Source organism: Quercus suber, unplaced genomic scaffold (genome assembly GCF_002906115.3).
Source record: "Quercus suber isolate HL8 unplaced genomic scaffold, Cork oak 2.0 scaffold_117, whole genome shotgun sequence".
Taxonomy (NCBI): Eukaryota; Viridiplantae; Streptophyta; class Magnoliopsida; order Fagales; family Fagaceae; genus Quercus; species Quercus suber.
This window is the reverse complement of record NW_027069582.1, coordinates 780,609-805,097: the sequence shown is the minus strand read 5'-3', so window position 1 is coordinate 805,097 and position 24,489 is coordinate 780,609. Positions and strand designations below refer to the sequence as shown.

The window sequence follows — 24,489 nt, the reverse complement described above, 5'->3', positions numbered from 1 at the left end:
TTTAAACTTCCATGTTGGAAGGATCTTCACTTTTTATGATAATAAATATTAATGTCTTTTTCTTTATCAAGTTAATGTATACATGTGTTTAGGCAATATTTTTGTGAAATTATTTTACTAATTTATTGATTGACATTAATGTGAAAATTTAAATTCAATAATTTATTTATTGTCATATAGGCTTAATGGTTGTGATTTCTTGATTAGGCAACAAACTTTTACAATTTTTTTTTTCCTTGTGTACATCTTGACCCAATTCTCATTGAATGAGAAAATAAAATTTACCAATTTTTTTTTTTTTTTTTTTACATCGGCACTAGGGCTTAGTTTGGAAATATACTTTCCAATAACAAATAAGATCCTCGGTATAATTAGGACCGATATAAAAACTTTTTCAAAAAACAATTTGATTTTCTCTATGGAAAATATTATTGTTAGAGTTATTCCTTTTTTGTAAAGTCCAATTATTTTATCATCATTCTAAACTTCATTTAGATGGAAAGTATTTTCACTGTTAGTATCATATAGGAAATTATGCTACAATAAACCAAATTATGCTAAAAATTTATATTTGGAAATATAGCAAGAAAAGATCATTACCATTTAAGTAAAAGCAATACATAAAAAACAACATTCAATGTTGAAAGTTACGGAAAAGATTAAAAAAACAAAAAACAAAAAAGGTTAGTTGGGTCGGGTTGGACCCAAGACCAACCCGAGGCAAACCCAAATATTGGACCTGAACTCGACCCAGGCATTCATCCAACCTGCCCAAGACCCTTCAGGTCAGGTGGGTCAGGTTGGCTAGGTCTATGCTCAGCCTTATGCCCCACAATGCCCAATCATCATATCTTCCATGTAAAGCCTAGTCTTATGTCACCTCCCAAAAAAAAAAAAAAAAAAAAAGCCTAGTCTTATGTTACATTTCAATTCTAGAGAATGTCGTGTCAATCAATCGTAACTCTATGTCACTAACACATCATCATTCCATGTCACTGACACATCATCATTTTCCATGTAGCCCCCTAATGTTTGCCACATTTCACCTCTACATATCACCACATCATCCCTATTAGTACCATCTTATACTGCCATCACTGTTTATCATCATTGGCTGCCATTATTTGACGATGATAGCAACTGTCATATTGATTGCCATTTCCTACCATTGTTTTTTTTTTTTGGTTTTCCACAGTGTTTCCTCAAGGCTTTCAACCAGAGACTAATCACTGTTCGTGTCGGGTGAGCCCACGAAGAGGTAAAGCACTGGCCCAAGAAATTCTTTTCAAAGTGTAGGTAGCAGGACTCAAACTAGGGAGCACACCTAGTCAAGCCCAGTACAAGTACTTTGAGACCAATAGCCCAACCAATTTGGCCAACCCCCTGGGTTTATCTATTTCCTACCATTGTTTTGCTCTTATATAATGGCACTTTAATTATCACTCTATTTTTCCATTATGCTATGGTTTAATTAAGTAGGGGTATGTTTTTTCTATTTGAGGCTCTTAAGTTACACAAAATGGCAAATCACTCTTTTTTTTGGGGTTAAATCTACTCAAAATCTACCAAACTCACTCACATGCTTCATCACGATGTCATCCTATATCGATGTTCCTTAAGCCATTAGTATAGCCACTCTTTGGCTATAGTAGCATTCTTTGATCATTGGTGCAACTGTTCTCGGATCATAGTAGCAGCCTTCACAGGCATTCATCTATCCTTGTTGTTTGTTGCCATCATCAACATTTTGCACGATTCATTCCACATTGTGAATGACCTAGTCATTCCTGATCATTATCAAGGCATCTTCACAAATTTATATTCTATACTCAAAGCATTTTTAAACAACTACCTTAAGTTTAAGTGGGGTTGTTAAATATATTGTTGGTTGTGTTAAACATGTTGTGGCCCAAGAGGCCAAGTATATTGTAGGCACATGCTAGTATAGTGTTACCCTAGAGTTGGCTCTTATATATAATATACTTAGGATTCATTGTAACACTTAATTATAAATAGCAAATATGTAGAAGCTAAGAGTTTGTTTTTATTTATTTATTTATTTTTTCTTTGTGGACATAAGTCATTTGGCTAAATCACATTAATTCTTACATATGCTTTTCTCTATTCTCTCATTCAATCACTCAACAACATTAACAGTTAAGATAGGAAACGTTGCAATATTCGATCATTTTTTATTTGATTGATATTTTAAAACCGTAACATTAGATTATAGATTCTTATTATTTTAATGTTCATGACAAATTCGTCTTTTTTTTTTGGATGTTCTTTAATATTCGATCAACAAATTGATTCTTTGAGTATAATTTTAATACCAAAAAAGTAAATGAAATTTAAGCATTTTAGATATGAGATAGTCATTGATTTCTGATTATCTTGAAAAATAGAAAGAGTGGAGGGTATAAAGAGAAAATATGATCTAATCATTGATTTATCAAGATACACTTCAAATAAAAAAAATATTAGGTGACATAACATTGATAAAAGTTGTAACTTAAGGCTATCCTAATTTTATTTGTTTTGTTCGTAATTTTTCCTTAATTACCAACTCTTCAACAATAACCAATAATTTGAAGAGATTTAAAAAAAAAAAAAAAAATAATGGGCAAAATCCTACCTAAGTAAAATATAAAATAGGCGTCCCTTTGTGGATAACTTAGAATTTTTGTTTTTGTTTTTGAGAAACAATGAATTAGAAATTTGAAAAACAAATGGTTACAGACTTTGTGAATTTTCTTTAGATTGTATATGGTATGAAGCGTACCATATCTTAGTCTAGTGAACTTGTACAATTACATTACGCCTGTTTCTTTTAGAGAGAACAAAAAAAGGAAAATATTTTATTTAGTTTTCAAGTCCTTAGTACGACTTTAAATTTTATTCAATGAAATTTTTTTTTCATAAGAGGCAAAGAAACATTTTCCAGCTTTTGAGAAGCGGAAAACATTATAGATTTTCTTGTGCTGGTATCCTTCTCTGTTCCATACTTTGTTGTCAAGCACCATCACATCATCTCCAACAATGGCAACACCTCCACCGTCACGGCTACATGAATCATCAATTATTAATTGTGAAAACCAGAAGAGATTATTTTTAGAGTAGTAACCAAATACAAGAAAACAAATGAATTTCTATAGGAAATATTGTGATATTGTCCACTAAAGCAACGAGAGAATTAGACAAATTTATTGGTGTTAATAGAATTAATTAACTTAAATTTATAGGGAAATAACATATTTAATAGGAAGAAAGCTCCTGATGGGACATTTAATTAAGGGTCTTATTCAATTCTATAAAGAGGGGGATCTACATCATACAAAAGGTCATCTTAACCTAACACAACTCGTTTTTTAAGTGAATAATATTAGTTGTGTTGTGTCAACTTGTTTAATAACAGGACTTGTTTGTGTAGATGTATATATATATATATATATAAAATCAAATGCTCTTAAGTCGACATGATAAGAACACAACATGAGAACATGATTTGCCACCGTTACATCCCACCATGTTTAACGTTGGCAACAACTCGACCTCCAAAATGCCTACATGAAACATCAATCATTAATTGTATAAACCAGACAAGATTATTTTGATAGTAACCAAAAGCAACAAGAGCACTAGGAAGATTTATTGATTTGGATATAATTAATTAGCTTAAATTTATAGAGAAGTAATAGATTTAATAGGATCTTGCCAAAATTTAAATTCTACCCAATAAAGGGTAGAATTAGTTAGAGGTCTCATTCATTCCTAGCTAAAAAAATGGGGCTTTGCATCACGAGAAATTATTAAATCTACCGGGAGGATTGCTGAAGTGGTTCTCCCAACTAATGAAACAATGCCACTTATGCCAATGTGTAAGTTAGCTTTCTAATTAGAAATATAAATAAAAAATTACTAGATAGTGTCATATATGCATAAATGACAATATTTTATTAGTTAGGAGGACCACTTTACCCGTCCTGGTGAACCTAATAATTTTTCCTACCTAAGAATTTCTCCTGCATCACACGGAAAGTATACAAAAAAAAAAAAAAAACTCTATGATTGAAAAATAATGAGTTCAATTCTTTGCTAACTTAATTAAGCATCAGAGACTTCCTACTGGGTTTAAGGTATCTTCGATTTTCTTATTTTATTTGCATTTAGTATTCGTGGTCCAAGGTTGTGCAAAATCATACATCACCATCTATTAATTTAATGAAACGTGCAATTATGCAGAGTTGAGACGCATCAAAATTTGCTGTATTGATCAGTCGTTATAATCGGTTGAGAAAAGACCCATCACCAATGCAATATTGACTTGGCAACATCTGCCTGCCATCATTGGCCACTTGTTAGAGTTTAGGAAAAGTATTTGATAGCTTATATCAGCTTTTTAGGGCTAGATCTATTCAGGTTACATTTTTCTCTTTAATCTTATATAAAATGAAATTTGGTGTTCAACCCAACGTCATGGACTATTAGATAAAAGTTCATGTGCTTTGGTGTTCTTCCATTGTTTGGCCAAAACAAGGGGGGAAAATATAATAAAAACTCTATGACATAGAGTAATGAAGAGGGTTCTATTTATTAAGCTATTTAAGTCATTTTGGAAAGTAATTTTCTTTCTAAGCTCACGCCAATTATAAATTTAATGTACTTCTAAAATTAATGATTTATATATATATATATATAGAATTTCAATTTATAACGTTCTTTCAAATTTTTTATTTAACTATTAGAGATTTTATTAATTGAACTAATTGAAACCTACTAAAATTAATAATTTTTAATTTTTTTAACAGAGTTATATGTAATTCAAATTTTTTCTTTTCTCTAAATATGCTGTCAACTTGTTTTGTACGTGACTCACCTACACAATTTCTCTATGTTGCATGGTTTACTTTTTAATTTCTTTGCTTTGGGCCTGAATTACGTGGTCTACTTTGCAACTTGTTACTGCAGAAAGACATGTTCCATTGAAAGGTGATGTGCCATCTAAATCAATGCCTTTTCACACAAGTTATCATTTCTTTTCTAATTGCCTTGACTTGGGAAAAAAAAAATGAAAGAAGAAAAAATTAAGTGAAAAACGAAGTCTGGGTTGGTTTGGATTCATGAATCTTTCTCATGTTCCATGCAAACAATATGCATGATAATCAAACATCCAAATTAAATGATTATGATTTAACAGAACAATAAGGAGAATTGCATGATCTCAATTTCCCTACCCACAAAATTTGAATGAATTGCATTCACCTTTCATAGATTTTTGACAAAATCATGCATATTCAAATCTGGCTTTTTATGGTATCATTTTTTTTTTAAATAAAAAAGAAAAAAAGAAACAAACTATTTGTTTCACTTTCGCTTTACCTACCTGGCTGCCATGTTAACCCTAGTTAGCCTGAGCAACATCTAGGAAAATGGCAAAGGAGTCTTTAAATTTTTTGGTGAAAACTCAACAACCTTCCTGCAGGCATAACATGCATGAAACAGTATATTTCTCTGGGGATGACACCGTGATATGTATATCTAAATTTGAATAATGTGATTTTATTGCTTTTTTTTTTTTTTTTTTTTAAATTCTGATCAATCAAGATCAACAGCTGTGATCATTTCATACTAGAGATTGTAAAGAATTAATGATGAAATTGAACAATTATAAATTTATAATCATCAGTCTTGGGAAAACACAAGGGGCAAAGTCAAATTTTTAGTATTAAAAAAAAATAAAAACAAAGGTCAATGGCCAAAAGTAGTTGCAATTTAGTGATTTACTGACAGTGTTTGACCTATACAGTGGCAGCAATATCGGAAATAGATTAAAACAAAAGTCAATCAATCAGATGGGATGGGTGATCTAACTCAGAATTGGTCCTTTTCACTAAAATAGGTTGAGAAATGTATTGAACCTCCCCTAGTTTTTGTTTTGAATTAATCTTATGCTATTGAGAAAATTTCAAAAGGTAAACATGCACACGCATTCCAATAGGATAATAATTAGTGCACAGAGAGAGAGAGAGGGCAACTTTTTTTTTTTTAGAACTTAGTTAGGAATTAATATAAAGTTATAAACATAAGGCGGTCACCAATTTTCAAATATAAACCATAGAACATAAGGCGGTCACCAACAATTCAACCTACCTTACTATTTGTCAGTAAACAAGGAAGAAAAAAAAAAAAAAATCTATCTAATGGTGGCAGGGCATTTTTTGCACAAAGATACTGTTTATGACTTTATGCAGAGGAAAATAGTATACACATGTAAGGGATGCAATTAATGCATGCGGTGTGGTTAACCGAATTCTCTGGTCAACTTCTCCCACATGGGTCGCATCCTTTAATGGCTCCTATAAATAACCTCTCTATACCTCTTCCAATTCTCCAAGCCCTTCTTTAATTTACTCTCTCTTCCTATCTCTTTGCCCTATTAACTCTTAGTCCTTCCTATAAACATTATTGTCAGAGAGAAGAAAAAGAAAAGAAAAGAGAAAATCATGGTGTTTCCAGGGGTTTCACACAAACTTGCTGACTGGGTTTTGTACCAGGTTTTAGCTAAATCATGTTATAAAGCTGCAAGGAAAATGAGAAACTGTGGTTTCCTTTTAAGCAACAACAATAACCCATCTCTTAAACCATCACAACAACCTTCTTTGTTTCCTAGTGTGAGCAAATGCTGTTTAGAGGGTAGGGGTTCTGACACTTTGGTGTGTGATATTCAAGGAACCCTCCTAAGGTCTCAATCCTTCTTCCCTTATTTCATGTTGGTTGCTTTTGAAGGTGGTAGTATTGTGAGGGCATTTCTGTTGCTTTTGTCATGCCCAATCTTGTGGGTTTTGGACTATGAGCTCAAATTAAGGGTCATGATATTCATATCCTTTTGTGGGCTTAGGTTGAAGGACATGGAAAATGTTTCAAGGGCTGTTTTGCCCAAGTTTTATCTTGAGAACCTCAACCTTCAGGCTTATGAGGTTTTGGCTTCAACAGGAACAAAGGCTGTCTTCACAAGTGTTCCTAGAGTGATGGTTGAAGGATTTCTTAAAGAATATTTGGGTGTTGCTAATGTTATAGGGTCTGAGTTACACACTTATGGGCACTACTACACAGGCTTGCTTTCTGAGTCTGGTTTGGTTGTAAAGCACAGAGCCCTTAAAGAGTTCTTTGGAGACACAAAGCCTGATGTTGGTCTTGGTAGTTTAAGCCTCCATGACCATCTCTTCATCTCCCTTTGCAAGGTATTCTAAACCTATTATATCGTAAATTCCTTAAATTATTAGTGCCAAAGAAGACAAAAAGGAAGAATAAAGATGTAGAGAATATTGAAGTGTGTACCTTATATGTCTTTGACAAATGCATTTTAATTTCTTTTTCAGTTACTACTTGAGTATTACATGCTAGCATTTCACATTCTTTGGTATTGAAATTAACCTCTGAAGATATATATATATATTTTTTAATATTATTGCATCTTAAGACATTTTTAGTAGTTTAGAAGAACTTGTTAATTTCTAGAATTTTATCATGTTTATTTTTTATTTTATGAATTTTATATTGTTTCTTTTGGTTATTGTGTGAGTATACAGATCAATAATAAAAATGGTCACGTTTCAAATATAAGAAATAAATAAAATAGGAATAATATGGACCTTTTTTCCATTCTTGATATATATATGTATATAGAATTTTTGCATAAGATTCACTATTCTTGTTAGAATAGCAAATCTATTGTCGTATAATAGATTGTACTTTTTTTTTTTTTGGGTGAGAATCATATTAGATTGTACTTAAAAAAAAAAAAAAAACTAAATAGATATTGATTATATATGAGTAATCCATTTTTTTAATTAAAAAAATAATTAAATATATATTCTTATAGCCTCTAAATGCCAATTGTAATTATAATTTTATCAATATGTAAACTTATTTTTTAAAATTATATTATGTTTATAAGAAAGTTGAATAATTTTTAGATTCATTTGAATAGAGTCACAATTCTATTAGTGATGAGTTGTATATACCCGTTATTTAAATCAATTATAAATTATAATGAATACATAATTATTCTAACAATTATCTTAAAAATTAAACATAAAAATCATTTTTTATTATTTGCTTCCTCTTCATAAAAAGGATAGTTGATTAAAGGTAAGTGAATCCTTTTGTCATGTCTTAACTCAAGTTTGTGAAAGTTTAATAGGTATATTTTATGTAGTACATATTAGATTATAAAATACTTAATTTATCTCTTTAGTTGTGTTTATAGTAATACTAATTTATACTACTATACATATTATGACTATAATATACTATAAGAAAAAAAAAACACTTAAATCATCAACTTTTTTATTCATCCCCATTGACTAATTTCTAGCTCCATCACTTCTTGTACTGTAACAGGAAGCTTATGTGATAAACAAGGAAGAAAGCAAGAGCAGTACAAGCTCAGTGATGCCAAGGGAAAAGTATCCAAAGCCTCTGATATTTCATGATGGTAGGCTAGCTTTCTTGCCTACCCCCTTAGCAACTCTCACAATGTTCATGTGGTTTCCATTTGGAATTATAATAGCCATCTTTAGACTCTTGATTGGTATCTACCTTCCATACAAGTTGGCTCTCTTTTTAGGCAGTTGGAGTGGTGTAAATGTTCAGTTCAAAGGATGCAATCCTTCAAGATCAAATCACAAAAAAGGAGTTCTATATGTTTGCACACATAGAACTCTCTTGGACCCAGTTTTCCTAAGCACATCTTTAGGCCAGCCATTGACTGCAGTGACATATAGCCTTAGCAAAATGTCAGAATTCATAGCCCCTTTGAAAACAGTAAGATTGACAAGAGACAGAAAACAAGATGGAGATACAATGCAAAGATTGCTAAGTGAAGGTGATTTGGTGGTGTGCCCTGAAGGAACAACTTGTAGAGAGCCATACCTGTTAAGGTTTAGCTCTTTGTTTGCTGAATTAGCTGATGACATTGTCCCTGTGGCCATAAACGCACAAATGAGCATGTTTTATGGGACTACAGCTAGTGGACTCAAGTGCTTGGACCCAATTTTCTTTTTGATGAATCCAAGACCTAGCTATAATCTTGAAATTCTTCCAAAGCTTCCAAGAGAGCTCACATGTGCTGGTGGGAAATCAAGCTTTGAAGTGGCAAATTATATTCAAAGAACACTGGCTGATGCTTTAGGATTTGAGTGCACCACTCTCACAAGAAGGGACAAGTACATGATGCTAGCAGGGAATGAAGGGATTGTAATTGAAAACAATAGAAAGAATCCTTATTAATTTCCTTTATTTATTTATTTATTTTTTTGTGGGTATTATCCATATAGTTTCTTTTTTTTTTTTTTCGTGCGAAGTTTTTGGTTGATGCTTTAGGATTTGAGTGCACCACTCTCACAAGAAGGGACAAGTACATGATGCTAGCAGGGAATGAAGGGATTGTAATTGAAAACAATAGAAAGAATCCTTATTAATTTCCTTTATTTATTTATTTATTTTTTTGTGGGTATTATCCATATAGTTTCTTTTTTTTTTTCGTGCGAAGTTTTTGGCTAGGGAACCGGATATATTTCTTTTTGTTAACTATATGGTCATTAATTTTTGTTATATATATATATATCTCATATGTCGGTGAGATGTATCATAAATATTGTTGCAGGATTATTTATTCTACATCTTGACTTTGTTTCATCTATATATTTTGGCGTGTTCCGATTTTGAGCATGCATGTTACAGTGTCATAAATTCATAATTGTTCAAAAATGGCAGTCGGATTGTTCTAGTAGTTCTACACCCGTACAAACCTATCTTTCTCACTTACTTTTATTTTTATTTTTATTTTTATAATTACAACTGTAGAAACCTATCTGTTTCAATTTTTGGTGGGTGGGTGACTTAAATGGCTGATACCCCAAAAATTAATTACGATGACTTACGTACTACGACACTACTTTGAAGGTTCGCACCGCGCTACCAACAATTAATGCAGGCGTGGAAAATGTACAGACATTTGGCTCTTTCATAAACATTGTATGGACATTTGACCAGAGTAGTTGTATATGATTATAGTCATTTGGGTACAATGCAGTTGATCCCATATTTGACCAAATTTTATTTTTGAGAAAGAGCTTAAATTTTTAAGGCCAAACAACTCCAATTACAAAAGTAGAACAATTATATATTTTGAAAACTTAATTGTTGGTTTGTATGTTCCTTATATTTTTAATATGCAAGGCAAATTTTGCACAAATAAAATATTATTTACTATTCGATCTATAAACTTATTTTATATGTATATTTTTAAAGTATAAAAACTTGAAATTTAAATATTTAATTGATGACATAGTTATTGATTTTTGATCTTCTAAAATTTTTGCAAACATAGAGGATATAAGAATTGTAATCTAATGGTAGATTTATCAAAATTAATATTTAACAAAAACATATTAAGTGGAGTTGTAGTCATTAGTCACAACCAAGTTTATAACTAAATTTTATCCGATTTTTAATTCAAATCTTCATGATTGAGTAAAGAGCACTTTTATATTTGAACAAAAGAACTAATTAAGCATAAAATAAAATAGATGGGAAGGAAGGAACTATGTTATTAAAGATCATGTTAACGGGTGCCTTTAGAGCAATTGGTCAATAAAGAATCATTTTCATTGACACCACTTTCATTGAAAATATAAAAAGATGTCAAAAAAAATTTAAATCATTTTTTTTTAATCTTTTCCCATAAAAAGTTTTTAAAAATATTTTCTAAATCAATGTCCTTAATGCATTCATTAACTTTTCCTTATTATTAAAGGGTTTCCTCCTCAAAGTTGATGCAATTACTTATATACCTTTTTAAATGTATAATAGTACATTTTTATTATCATTCAGACAATTCAAATGATTAGGCATCTTTTATATAATACACAACTAAGTAAAAATTATAAATTCAACAAAAATTATTAAAAAAAATTATAAATTATAAAATTTTGACTCATAATATATAATATTTGCAATATAAATATAACTAAAAATATAAATAATTTTCTTTCACTAATTTAAATGAGAGTTATAAAATATTACATTGAAAAATTATACTTTTCCACTTTAAACTATTATCTCAATTACATTTTACCCATGAACTATTGAAATGTATGATTGACCTCCTAATTTTAAAAATATGTTACACTTAACTGTTTACATTCTGTTTTGCAATTAACTTAAACATAACTTAGCATTGAAAGACCAATTTACTATTTAGTTGTCTGTTTTGTATAGATGGGTAAATTGGTCTTTTAATGTTAAATTTTGTCAAATTTAACACCAAAACAAATGATAGAGGAGACATTGAAACAAAGTTACAACTTTGGAAAGGGGGGGTCAATTGTGTTTTTTAATAGTTTAGGTAGTTAAGTGTAATCAGGGTGATATTTTATGGTGAAAAAATATAATTTGCCCTTGTTACATTCATACTTAATATATTAATTTTTATTTATTTATAGATATGATAGAATTTCTATATATGATATTCGTTCTATGATAGCTGATCTTTATAATCAAGTGAAAACCAATTGATTTTTAGTGTAAGCAAGATATTTCAATCCCTAGACTTCTTAGTTAATGATAAAATACCTTACCAAGTTTATATATATATATATATATAATTTTTTTAAAGACATTACAAATTAGAACATAATCCTATCAATTTCCATAAAATGCCATCTATAATAGCTTGTTCCCATGTAAAATACGCCATGTGGCTGAGCAAGTTTAGCTGCTTTCCTATTGAGGTTTCTGGTCCACAGCTCATTTAGAGTCTTTCTAATAAGTGTCCCTGCAATTATAACATATATAGGTTAAAACTTAAAACATAACTCATGGACCATCATTTTCCTTCCACACAACATAGAGAGTTCAGTGTCAAATCATTCGGTGGTGTCAACTGTCTAACATAACTCATGGACCATCATTTTCCTTCCACACAACATAGAGAGTTCAGTGTCAAATCATTCGGTGGTGTCAACTGTCAAGGCTTCTGTTTTTCCTTTTTGATGAAAGGTGTCAAGGCTTCTGGACATGCAATGAATGAGAGAGAAATAAATGACAGTGTTTTCCGACTTCAATGTAGTCAACCGGTGTTTAGGTGGCTGTGAGTTGGTGTATGGCTTTTTGTAGATATGTGTTTATGTGTTGGATTTTTGTAAATTGTTGAGCTTGTGTTTGTATTTTGTTTTTGTTTTCTCTATTGAATTTTTTTTTTTTTTGGAATAAATCTTTCGAATTTTTTAATTTAAAAAAATTTGAAAGCATTAAAATTAATGCTTTTAAATTTTAAAAATTAAATTTTCAATTTTATAAATTAAAAAAACTTTTGATTACAAAAAAATTAATTTTTGGTAATCAATTTTTTTGTTGTTGGTGGTTTTTGGCTATAATGGCGTTTTGAATCGTTGCTATAGCCAATTTTAAGAAAATATAAGGACTTATAGTAGTTTTGTAAAACGGCACTATAGGATAGGATCTATAGTGGCGTTTTGAAACGTTGCTATAGCTTTTTTAAAAAAAAAAAAAAAAAATTTGGTCTATAGTGGCATTTTTGTAATCATTTATATAAAAAAAATTTGTCCTATGGGCCTATAGCTTTCCCGGCACCCATTTTTTTAATCATATATATATATATATAAAATCAAAGCCTCTGAAACTCTTACAATTTTTCACGTCACCACTATTTTATTTTTATTTTTATTTTAAATTCTTTTTATTTTCGATTTTATATCTTATATATTTATTATTTCTTTTTAACGTGTAATTATGTTATCAAGTATTACAATAGTTTAATTTAAGTAAAACTCTATTAGATATATGTTTCAAGAGCTTGAAAATTCTACTTCAACTAAAATTTTATAACAAAAATAATATATCCAAGTCAAACAATGTGAAAAAGCAGATCCAGTTATATTTGAAGCAAAGTTCCTCTTGAAGGTTCACAAGAAGCAATCCTAATTTATACTTCCGGTTAATTGGCATGATCCAGTTTCTGACGTGATAATTATATGGTGCAAGAGAGTAAATCTTTTGTATGCATGCACATGTCCCATATGTCAAAATAGAAATTGAAAGTAAAATACCTCATCAGTATATATATAAATATACTTTAGCAATACGTTTCAATGTTTCACTATAAATTTTTTTTTTTAGAATGCAATATAAACTTTTCAGTTCTTGTTTTACAGCAATACGTTTTAGTTAGTATTTTACTTTATTTACTTTTTTATAACAGTTTTTAACTTTATCTCTCTCTCTCTCTCTCTCTCTCTCTCTATATATATATATATATATATTTATTCTCTCTCTATATATATATATATATATATATATTTATATATAATAGAAATCTCTGAAACTCTTACAATTATTATTTTTGTTTAGTCCAAACTTAACAAAGAATGAAACTCTATCTCTCTAATAAGTCTAACTTAAACTCAAACTCATCATTATCATTTTTTTTAAACAAAATTATTTTTGTTTAATCCAAACTTAACAAGTAGTGCTATTTTACTAACAAGTCCAAATTAAACTCAAACTCAAACTTAAATTCAAATGTTGTTAATTTATAAATTTTCCCAACACTAATTGAAATCTTAAACGTGAAGTTCAAAAGTTGTTAGAAAGATTGAGTCTATCTAAATCCCCAAACTTATCATATTCTACATGGCATATATATAGACCAGCAAGTGTCTCTCAACCTCACACGCTCAAAGGAGGGAGAAAAAACAATGGCAGAACATAGAATTGGGTATATTGGGGTTGTGACACCAAGTAGTAAGGGTAGCTCAAGCAAAAGAATAATGGCGAATAAATCATGAACACTATAAAAGTTGAGTAGAGGTATGAACTCTTCTTATGTTATTTTCTTCAACTTTACTCCTTTACTTTATTAAAAAAAATTATTTTATGATTTTTCATATATTTTTTAAAAAGTAATTTTCATATATGAATCACCAGACTCTCTTTAGCCTTTTATTACAAGATAAAAAAGTTTGCAATAATTGAAATTATTCTTTTGAATGTAACTCATCTTTCTCTTATATTTCTCTATTGTTCAGTCTTATATATTTTGTTTTGTTTCAATAATTCCTAAGCAGTGAATCATTTGATTCTTTAATATTTTTTTAGTTTTTTAGAAGTTTTAATATTGAATTTAATTAATTTTAAATTTTATAAAATTATTTTAGTCTACCTCACAAATAGGTAAGTTCCTGTGCATAGCACGGGTTAGCGATTAGTTTATATAAATATAAATATTGTGGCAGAGATATGGTGGGTTGATTTAATTAATTATTTCTTTTATAGATAGAATTTAAATTTATAATATTCCCTTTATAATAATTTTGCTCTTTATTATCACTTGGTAAGATATCAATTATTTTTTAATGTATGCGAGATTCGAATTTCAAATATTTTATTCAAAAATAATATACTTTACCAATTAAATTAACTAAGACGGTAGAACCCATATGTTGATTTAAGTTGAAAGAATGAAAAAAAAGGTAAAAAAAGACAAACATAATATTAGTAGAGAAGCAGTAAAAACATGTCATGTTAATTAAGAAAGTAACAAAAAAAAAAAAATATGACTCTTCTAAAAAAAAAAGAGTAGGACCTTGGATAAACTAGAATGAAAGGAAAAAAAAAAATGTTGGCAACTTTGACTAATTTAACTTGTTAAATTTTCTTCTCAATTTTTTTTTTTAAATTTTGTGTTTAGTTCAAAAATTTGACGATCTCCTAAAAAAAAGGAGTTATTATATTCAAATATCTATGATATTGAAATCATTAAGGATCTCAAAATTAGATTATATGATAATAAAGTGTAAGTATATTAATATATATATATATATGTATATATATTTTTTGAGTCACATTTCGTTTTAATAAAATTAGGTTTTCAAAATATTTAATGTAGGGACTCAATTTGGATTGGACCCAGAGTATGAATGAGTTTTCAGCCCAACAAGCCCAAACAATAAATTTTTAGAGAGTGGATCGAAGGTTTAGGCCCTGGAAGACGTTCCGGGAGCATGAACTCTCTTCTTTTATTAGAAAATACTTAGAACTATTTACAACTAGGGGATGCTTCTCGGCCCATGGCCGAGGAGCCCTTTTTCTTATTTCTTTTTCTTTTCCCCCTCTTACTTTACTTGCTCCTCTTTATATAGTCTTCATTGTCCTATCTCGTTCTTCCATCTGTTGATCATCCATTCGCCTTTCTTCTGACCGTCCGTCATATCAGAGGCCTTATCAACACTCAAGTGGTTCACACTGATCAACGTCGCCCTGCTAAGGGGTTGCATCCCCATTAATGCGGCCAGAGGGGTTAGGTAAATGCATTAAGGGTGGAGGTGACAGTTTGCTCTGGGCTTGTCCCTTCCCAAAATTATCCTTAGTATGCCGAGGACGAAGAGGTCCTCGGCGTGGATCCAAAAAAGAGTCTCTCCCTAATTTAGCCTTGGATGGTCATCCTTCCTTGGCGCGGGCCTTGGGCCTACTACATGATGGGCTGAGGCTATCAGGCCCACGAGCCCCACAATAGCCCCTCAAAACCCTGCTGCACGTTCCCTCGGACGGGGAGGAGGGTTTTGATATCTACTGGCCCTCTAGACGAATCGCCCCACTTCGGTCCGCGCTAATGCTGGCGACTTTTCGACTGCCCGATGTATGTTTTGGAATTTCAAGACTCAGTGTGTGCCCACATTAAATTTTGGCGGCACCACGTTTCTCACTTTCAACGGTGTGATGGTAATTGTTCGGTGGGGATCTCCTGCTTTTATGGGCAGGCGGTTACATTTGGAGAGCCTAAGGGGGAGTATAAGTACCTGTTTGAACCGTCTGGTTTCCTCATTTTCGCGCTTACGACCATTGATGTGTATAATTTGAATCTGGTTCAACTTGCACACTGCCTGAAGAGGATCGTCATATTTCTATAAGTCTTCTTCTTCCGGTGACCCCAAATTTTCCCTGATTCTATTCCTTCTTTTCTTCTTCTGGAACCTTTAGTCGTCCTTGGGGGATGGGTAAGTTTAAGAAGTTGGTTGAGTCCAACGAGATGATGAACAAATTCATTGTTGACTATGGGATACCCAATAATGTGAGTTTGAGGTATTGTGAAGAAGGGGAGTGGTACATTAAGAGGAGAGAGGGTGAAGTCGTGATCCCGATAGTCGCTTTCGTAGAGGGAGGGATGAGAATCTCTATGAGGCCAGTGACTCTCGGTTACCTTAGGCATTTCCGTCTGACTCCTACCCAGTATGTCGTGAATGTATTTAGGATACTAGGGTGTGTAGATACCTTGAATGAGAAAATGGGGCTGAGACTGACTCACCACGATGTGAACTGGTGCTACAACCTTCATCACCTGAGGGGTAAGACGTACTATATGAAGACGAGGGACGATAGGGTCCGACTCATCCAGTGTCTTCCTGATTCTAATAAGGGGTTGACTCAAGATTTCCTCATAGTGTCGGGGGAGTGGCACAACGATTTTCACTGCCTAACAGTAGAGGGGGAGCCAGGTAGGCTATCCGAAGTAGGAGACGATCTAGGTTTCAGTATTTCTATTTTTTTTTATAGCTGTATATCCGCTTTGATTGATTAACCACAGGAGTTTCGCTTTTCTTTTCACAGATCCGCACGCTTTCGCACGTCATTTCCACCTGGTCAACAAAGTGGATTTGGAAACCGTTCTTAGGTCAGAACTTTTTCTGAACGAAACTGATAACCAGGTTAAAGCTGCTCACAAAATCCTCGGATACGACCCAGCTCAGAAATCATTCCCAATCCCGAGGCACGTAATTAGAGCTCGTGACCCTCGGCTTACGCAGATTACCGTGGTGGAGGACGGTTTTACATTTTTCGAGGGATCTCACATACCTGAAGGTATTCCGCTAGCAGGTCACTCCTCATCCCACCAAGTAACGGTGGCCGAGGAAGGACAATCTAAGAAGGCAGGAGAGGTGGTTGAACTGAGCTCTTCTGAGGATGAATATAGTGTGTTCAACCTAGCTGATCAGTCCGAGGATCCCTCTGGTGATCTAGGAGACCCTCATCTGTCCGAAACCGATCTCTGGTCCCTAAAAGTTGGTACTCAGGCTGAAATGGGTTTAAAAAGACAGCCCCAAACCAATCTTCCTGACCTGCTTGAAGGCGACTCCAAGAAGGGTGCACCGGAAGAGTCGCAGCCCAAGCCCTCAACACATTCACCCCAGATTTTAACTGTGCAAACCAAGTCATCCTCTGTCCCTATAATATCAGACCCTCAGACCGAGTCTTATGACCCAAAAAGGAAGAGACCTTCCAAGGGTAAGGAACCAATGGATGGGAGCAAATCCCATTCCCCGCCTGAGGAGGGTGGATTTCGCAGGCCTCCGAAGCAGCTGAAGCTCGGTGGTCAACGGAAAGGTAGGAAGATCGTCCAGCAGTCTGAGGCCCAAGCCTGGCTGCCTGCTGCCATGCTCCATGATCAACCCCTGATGGATGACGCATCGATACGGGAATCTCAAGGAGTTGAGGGGGCTCTCGTAGCCGATGCCCTGGAGAAGTCTCTTCTCCTTCCCACTGACATGGCCGAGCTAAAAAATATGAGTGGGCCAAAAGTTGTCCTTAACCTTAAGAAATATTTAGGCATGGTGGGTCCCTTGGTACCTATTTACTTTATTTGGACTTTGTTGCTTAGTACCTTCCCTTCTCTTTACGGAGTTACTTATTTTTATTGGCAGGCTATCCAGGCTCTTTTCAGGTTAGACGAGGAGGTTGATGGCCAAAGCAGCGCCTTAGCGCAAGAGCGTGACAAGTTCTTGAAAGCTGCCAGTACTCTCAAGAGATCTGAGGCTGACCTAAAAAAGGCGACCGAGAATCTGGACGAGATGACAAAGGCCAGGGACACTGCTGCCTCCGACTTAGCCGCGGCTAGGAAGCAAGCTGAGGATCAAACCAATCGCTTGCAAGACATTGAGGGCCACCTACAGACTGCCAAAGGGGACATTGCCTACCTAAAGAAAAAGTTGGCCGAGACAATTCATGAGAAAGGTATTGCCGAGTATGCCAGGGACGAGGCTGTGAGAGCCAAAGATGAGGCGAAATTTGCAAAAATAGATGCTGAGTGCTCTGTAGAACAGGCGGAGGAGGAGGCTTTAGCAGATGGGGTGGCTAAGACTGAAGCCACCCTTCGGGCTCAAGTTCCTACAGTGTGCAGGCATTATTGTTCTGAGACCTGGCATGAAGCCTTCAACCAAGCAGGGGTTGATGCCTCATCTGACCTTAGGAGGGAGAACAGGGTATATTACCCTATTGCAATTCGCGAGACTGCCCCTGCTGCTCCCGAGGAGGGGTCCGCATTACCAGCTAGTGAGAGCCACAATAAGACCGCCGAGGCTACGTCTTCAGCTGACCAACCCCCCGAGGAGGTTGAACCCCAGGGAACATTGGGGGGAGTTAGAACTGAGGGTCAGGAAATGCCACAAGACGTGGCGAGGCCTCCTGCGGACCCTCCGAGACAAAACCCTTAGGCTTTGGCTAAAGCCTTTTGATCTGCTTATCGAATTAATTTGCCTATTGAGTTTGGGAGACTGGTGTATGACATAGGATAATTCTGTTTATTTTCTTTTTTACTTCATTTTGTTTCTTGCCTCGGTGGCGTTGTAAGGAGACTGTATATTCTCTGTTTGAACTGAATGCTCAATACTTTGCTTCCAACTATAGATATTTTCTTTTACTTGCTTTACTCTAATATTCTGCTCAACACTTGTATTCTATTCTGGAGTTAGTCTCATGAGATCACCTGTTATCCTTCAAATATAAATCTAAGGACAGTATTATAGCTTGACTCTAGGTAACACTCTGGTTTTTCTACAGATAGTTATTTTCTCCATAGGTTCGAGTCCTTGGACCATGCAATACCTTAGTTCTGTCTAGTATGCGGATATAGTGGTGTGATTAGTTTTCCCCTAGGCTTGGGTCCGAGGACCATATAATGCCTTGGTTCTGTCTACCACTTCTATTTTTCTGTAAGTATCTAGTTTCCCCATAGGTTTGAGTCCGAGGACTATACAATACCTTGGTTTTGTCTAGTACCCAGGTATAATGGTGTGATTAGTTTTCCCATAGGCTTGGGTCCGAGGACCATACAATGCCTTGGTTCTGTCTATCACTTCTATTTTTCTGTAAGTATCTAGTTTCCCCATAGGTTTGAGTCCGAGGACCATGCAATACCTTGGTTCTGTCTAGTACCCAGGTATAATGGTGTGATTAGTTTTCCCATAGGCTTGGGTCCGAGGACCATGCAATNAATTACATTAATATATATATATATATTGATGAGGAATATTTTGACTAACTCCATAGCTACCCTTCCGGAGTATGCTACTCTTCCCAAATAAGTTGGTCTTTCAAAGAGCACCTACTCACCAGAAGTGGAAGACCAAACCCGACCAACATTTATACATGACATGACCAAAAGCTGACGAGTACAACCAAGCACCCAACTCATGTTGCAATGCCTACATTGCTTAAAAACTCTCCCACATGCACGCGGCTGCCGATAATAGGATAAACTTTATCTCCTACAAAATAGTTGAGGATAACTCCTCACTCCTTGTGGATCATCTATGGGATAGTTCTCAACTACTACAGTTAGTAGGGGATAATCTCATCTACTGTGATTATCCAAAGCTCCTATATAAACACTAAGACACTCCAATCTCAAGGTACACAAAAAACACTTTTCAAAAACTCCTCTCCAAAGGTTCACTATCAGTTTCTGACTTGACCTTCGAAGGGTCTTAGGACAACACCACATCGGTGCTCTTTGAAAGTGTTTCTATTTTTTGCAGGTTCACTACTCTTCACCCTTCACGAAGACTGCAGGTTTGGGCAATAGACCTATTGACGATTTTGAGCATCATCATCATATATATACACAACACAACCCAGAGAATATTATTTGCACTGGATCAATTAATATACAACCAGGTGACTAAATTTAAGGGAGGAACCTAGCTAATGTATAGCACCTGATAAACTCTACCCAAGTCTAATCTTATATAGTTTCTCAAAAAAAAAAAAAAAAGTCTTATCTTATATATATTTTCTTGGAAAGTGATTGAAAAACTAACACCACATTAAACAATTTTGATGCATTTATTTTTTGGACATGTTGACATTAATTTTTTTTTTTTTTTTAAGATTGTAGCTGTAATAAAAAATTTTGTGAAATATTAAATATTTTGAAAACCTAATTTTATTAAACGAAATGTGACTCAAAATATATATATATATATATTAATATACTTACACTTTATTATCATATAATCTAATTTTGAGATCCTTAATGATTTCAATATCATTGATATTTGAATATAATAACTCCTTTTTTTTAGGAGATCGTCAAATTTTTTAACTAAACACAAAATCTTTAAAAAAAAAAAATTGAGAAGAAAATTTAACAAGTTAAATTAGTCAAAGTTGCCAACATTTTTTTTTTCCTTTCATTCTAGTTTATCCAAGGTCCTACTTTTTTTTTTTAGAAGAGTCATATTTTTTTTTTTTTGTTACTTTCTTAATTAACATGTCATGTTTTACTGCTTCTCTACTAATATTATGTTTGTCTTTTTTTACCTTTTTTTTCATTCTTTCAACTTAAATCAACATATGGGTTCTACTGTCTTAGTTAACTTAATTGGTAAAGTATATTATTTTTGAATAAAATATTTGAATTCGAATCTCGCATACATTAAAAAATAATTCATATCTTAATAAGTGATAATAAAGAGCAAAATTATTATAAAGGGAATATTATAAATTTAATTCTATCTATAAAAGAAATAATTAATTAAATCAACCCACCATATCTCTGCCACAATATTTATATTTATATAAACTAATCGCTAACCCGTACTATGCACGGGAACTTACCTATTTGTGAGGTAGACTAAAATAATTTTATAAAATTTAAAATTAATTAAATTCAGATATTAAAACTTCTGAAAACTAAAAATATATTAAAGAATCAAATGATTCACTGCTTAGGAATTATTGAAACAAAACAAAATATATAAGACTAAACAATAGAGAAATATAAGAGAAAGATGAGTTACATTCAAAAGAATAATTTCAATTATTGCAAACTTTTTTATCTTGTAATAAAGGCTAAAGAGAGTCTGGTGATTCATATATGTAATTTACTTTTTAAAAAATACATGAAAAATCATAAAATAATTTTTTTTTAATAAAGTAAAGGAGTAAAGTTGAAAGAAAATAACATAGAAGAGTTCATAATGTTGGTCGGGTTTGGTCTTCCACTTCTGGTGAGTAGGTGCTCTTTGAAAGACCAACTTATTTGGGAAGAGTAGCATACTCCGGAAGGGTAGCTATGGAGTTAGTCAAAATATTCCTCATCAATATATATATATATATTAATGTAATTTTTATTCTTTGATCTTCATATCTTGTAATTAAAAATAAAGTCAAATGTACATAAATATTGAGAAAAATAATTACAACTACCCTAACTTAAAACTGTGATCTCATTATATATATTTGAAGCAAAGTCAAGATTTGACTTCAGGGGCAAAATCTATCACTAACATGCATCTCTCTATACTTTGGAGTAATACGTAGAGTAATGTTAAATTCACAATATTTTCACAACAAAACATAGTTGATAGGTTGATACTTGTTTTAATATGTTAGTTTAATTGGTAAAATTTTTTGTTATCGAATAAGAAATTTAGGTTCAAATTCCACCTACACCAAAATTTAAAACCAATTAGTATCTTACCTTGATGAGAAAGAGTAATTATTATGGAGTAGATGCCATAAATTGAGTATTTGGTTAGACATTTTGGGAGCTTAAATGAGCGTTTTTAAAATCAAAACCCTGTTTCATAACATCAACTCCTTTTAGTTTTTTTTTTATTTTTTATTTTTTTTATTTTTAAATTTTTTATTATTATATATTTTAAACTAAAAGCACAGTTTTGTAGTAGCTTATACAAACGCATCCTTAACGCAATTGCTAAAGTTTCTTCTAAAAAAATTGCTAAAGTTTCTTGTAATTAAATTGTTTGTTAGTTTAGACCTCTTGAAAATCAGATTACTTTAACCTAATGAAATAGTCAAGTAGTTACTTAGGTTAATTATTCAGATCTAGGTTAAACTCATGCAATCATATTAACTAGTGCAGAAAATTAAAGAAGACAGTAGTATGATGGCTCAAGAAAACTAATGAAACCAACCGTTTCAAGGTAAAAACTTAGGGATGATTTAACCTAACTATCCTCAAAGTAAACAAATCCACTATGATAGAATGGAAGATTACAATAGATTTAAACTCTAAATCTAAAGCTACCTCTTGTAGAATTTACTAACACGATCACGTGTAGCTCCAACTCTATGGACTCTTCTATTTTGAATTTTTTGAATACAACTCCCATGTTAATGACTTTGAGATCCCACTCAAAGGTTTCAGATCACTGATATTAGTTGATCTTTTGCAGCAACTTGGTTCCACTAGTTCTTCATTATAGATCTCTTGATTCGACAAATACTTGTTGAGTTAGAAGGTATAGAACCTCTCAGATCTCACAGGATTAACTCATAAGACTTCCTAGGACTACTAAAACGTAGTTTGGGTTTTTCTTTTATATCCAGAAGTGTTTCACTTGAAACCCCAAACGTTTTTTTGCAATGTTTGGACTGAAATAGAATTCTGCAGAAAAATCCTGTCTGCGATTTTCGGTCGGTCAAGGCTTAATTTCAATTGGTCGAACTTCACTGAAATTAAATTCTCTTTTTGTAGCTTTGAATGTTCTTGAATCCTGACTTGTACTATCATGGGCAATGTCTAATACATAATCTAGACACGTTTTGATCTCGGTTTGTCAACATACATAAAAATATAAATCTAAATATTTAAACTTAAACATTTAGAACCTAACATAAATAGTGGAATCGGCACCTCTTGATGTTTCCAATGGACATATTCAAGGTTCAAGTTCCCATTTTTCCACCGAATCTATAGAATTATTAAAAAAAAAAAAAAAAAAAACTAAATGATGTCCTGGACTGGAATAAAGAGTAACCTGATATAAGAAAGAAATATGAAAAAAAAAAAATCCTATCATATCTTAAGAAGAATTATATGATCCGGCACAATAATTTGGTCATGGTCTTTAACTAATAATAATAATTTGGTCACGGATTGTGCAACTTATAGGATATGTATATAAATTATTATTTTATTTTATTTTTGGGGGGGGGGGGGGTGGTTGTGGATAAAACCCATGGATTAGATTTGGCAGCTGGTACCAACCTAATCCAAGGCAAACTGTAGTCAAATATAATCTAAGGGTCCATTTAGATACCGTTAATTTTACTAAAAACTAAAAACTGAAAATATTATAACAAATAATTTTAAACGCTAGTTGATTATTTTTGGGGCTAAGTACTGTTGCGCAGCTGAAAGTATTTAAAAGCTACGTTGCTGTTGTTGTTGTTGTTTTTTTTTTTTTTTTTTTTTTTTTTTTTTTTTTTCACTCCTCTTCCACCCTAACGCCTCTCTTCGAGAAGAGAAATCCATGCCCACCAGAGAAATCCATGAGGAAGACAATCTAGTCCGATGCTGGCGAAGAGCTCGGAAGAGAAATCCACAAGGAAGACAACCCAGTTCGACACCAGCAAAGATTGGGTTCCCTAAGAGAGTACTCTTCCTTTCATAAACCCATTTCACTCCTCTCCCGCCCTAACACCTCTCTTCCCATAAACCCTCTTCCGCACCATGTTGTTGTGACCCTCTGCCATTGTTGTTTCGTGGGTGATGATGAATAGTACACGCATGGAGGATTTTTGTATTGAAACGGTGCGTTCAAGGAAAAAAGCTACGCGTTTTTTCTTCAGTCTTGCATTTAATGGATCGCTACTGTTGACATGGGTCCCATGGACTGGCAAACGCCAAACGTAAACACTCTGGAGAAACGCTGTATCCAAACGGATACAAAATGAAGAAGGAAATCTGGAAATGGCTGTACCGAAAAATAAAATTGGACCCACCAAGCTGTCCTCTGCTACTCTGACACCTATAATTGCCGCGTTTTCTTTCTCACCCAGAGTCTTAAACATGTATATGATGTATAGTTGTATTAAATCAATCGCTGTGAACCACAATTGACCAGAATGTAGCTAGTCCAAAACGCAAAGGGAAACAAAACGTGACAGCTAGCCATGGCCCCATTAGTCATATTTTTCAACAAAATAAACGTGATGATTTACAGAAAAGCTACCTTGATAGATGCATGTACCCAGCAATAGCCAATAGCAGCAATTTAGGGATGGCCATGGGACGAGTTTGGGTAGACCTGACCTAAACATGACCCGCTTCCTCCATGACCTGGTTGTTGTAGACTTGTAGTCGTTAATTTTGCGCAATTGCTT

The 24,489-nt window shown here is 33.1% G+C and overlaps 1 protein-coding gene across 1 annotated transcript; it reads left to right on the top strand.

Annotated features, from left to right (window-relative positions):
• The first annotated feature begins 6,266 nt into the window (after nucleotides 1-6,266).
• Nucleotides 6,267-9,353, top strand: LOC111990154 (glycerol-3-phosphate acyltransferase 1). Its single transcript, XM_024021949.2, has 2 exons — nucleotides 6,267-7,241; nucleotides 8,404-9,353. Exons 1-2 carry the CDS (start codon nucleotides 6,504-6,506, stop codon nucleotides 9,289-9,291), a joined length of 1,626 nt encoding a protein of 541 aa, XP_023877717.2. The 5' UTR covers nucleotides 6,267-6,503; the 3' UTR covers nucleotides 9,292-9,353.
• Nucleotides 9,354-24,489: the final 15,136 nt, after the last annotated feature.

Coding starts and splice junctions, on each gene's coding strand:
- LOC111990154 (XM_024021949.2), top strand. CDS start 6,504: ATGGTGTTTCCAGGGGTTTCACACAAACTTGCTGACTGGGTTTTGTAC. Junction 7,242..8,403: donor TCTTCATCTCCCTTTGCAAG/GTATTCTAAACC, acceptor GTACTGTAACAG/GAAGCTTATGTGATAAACAA.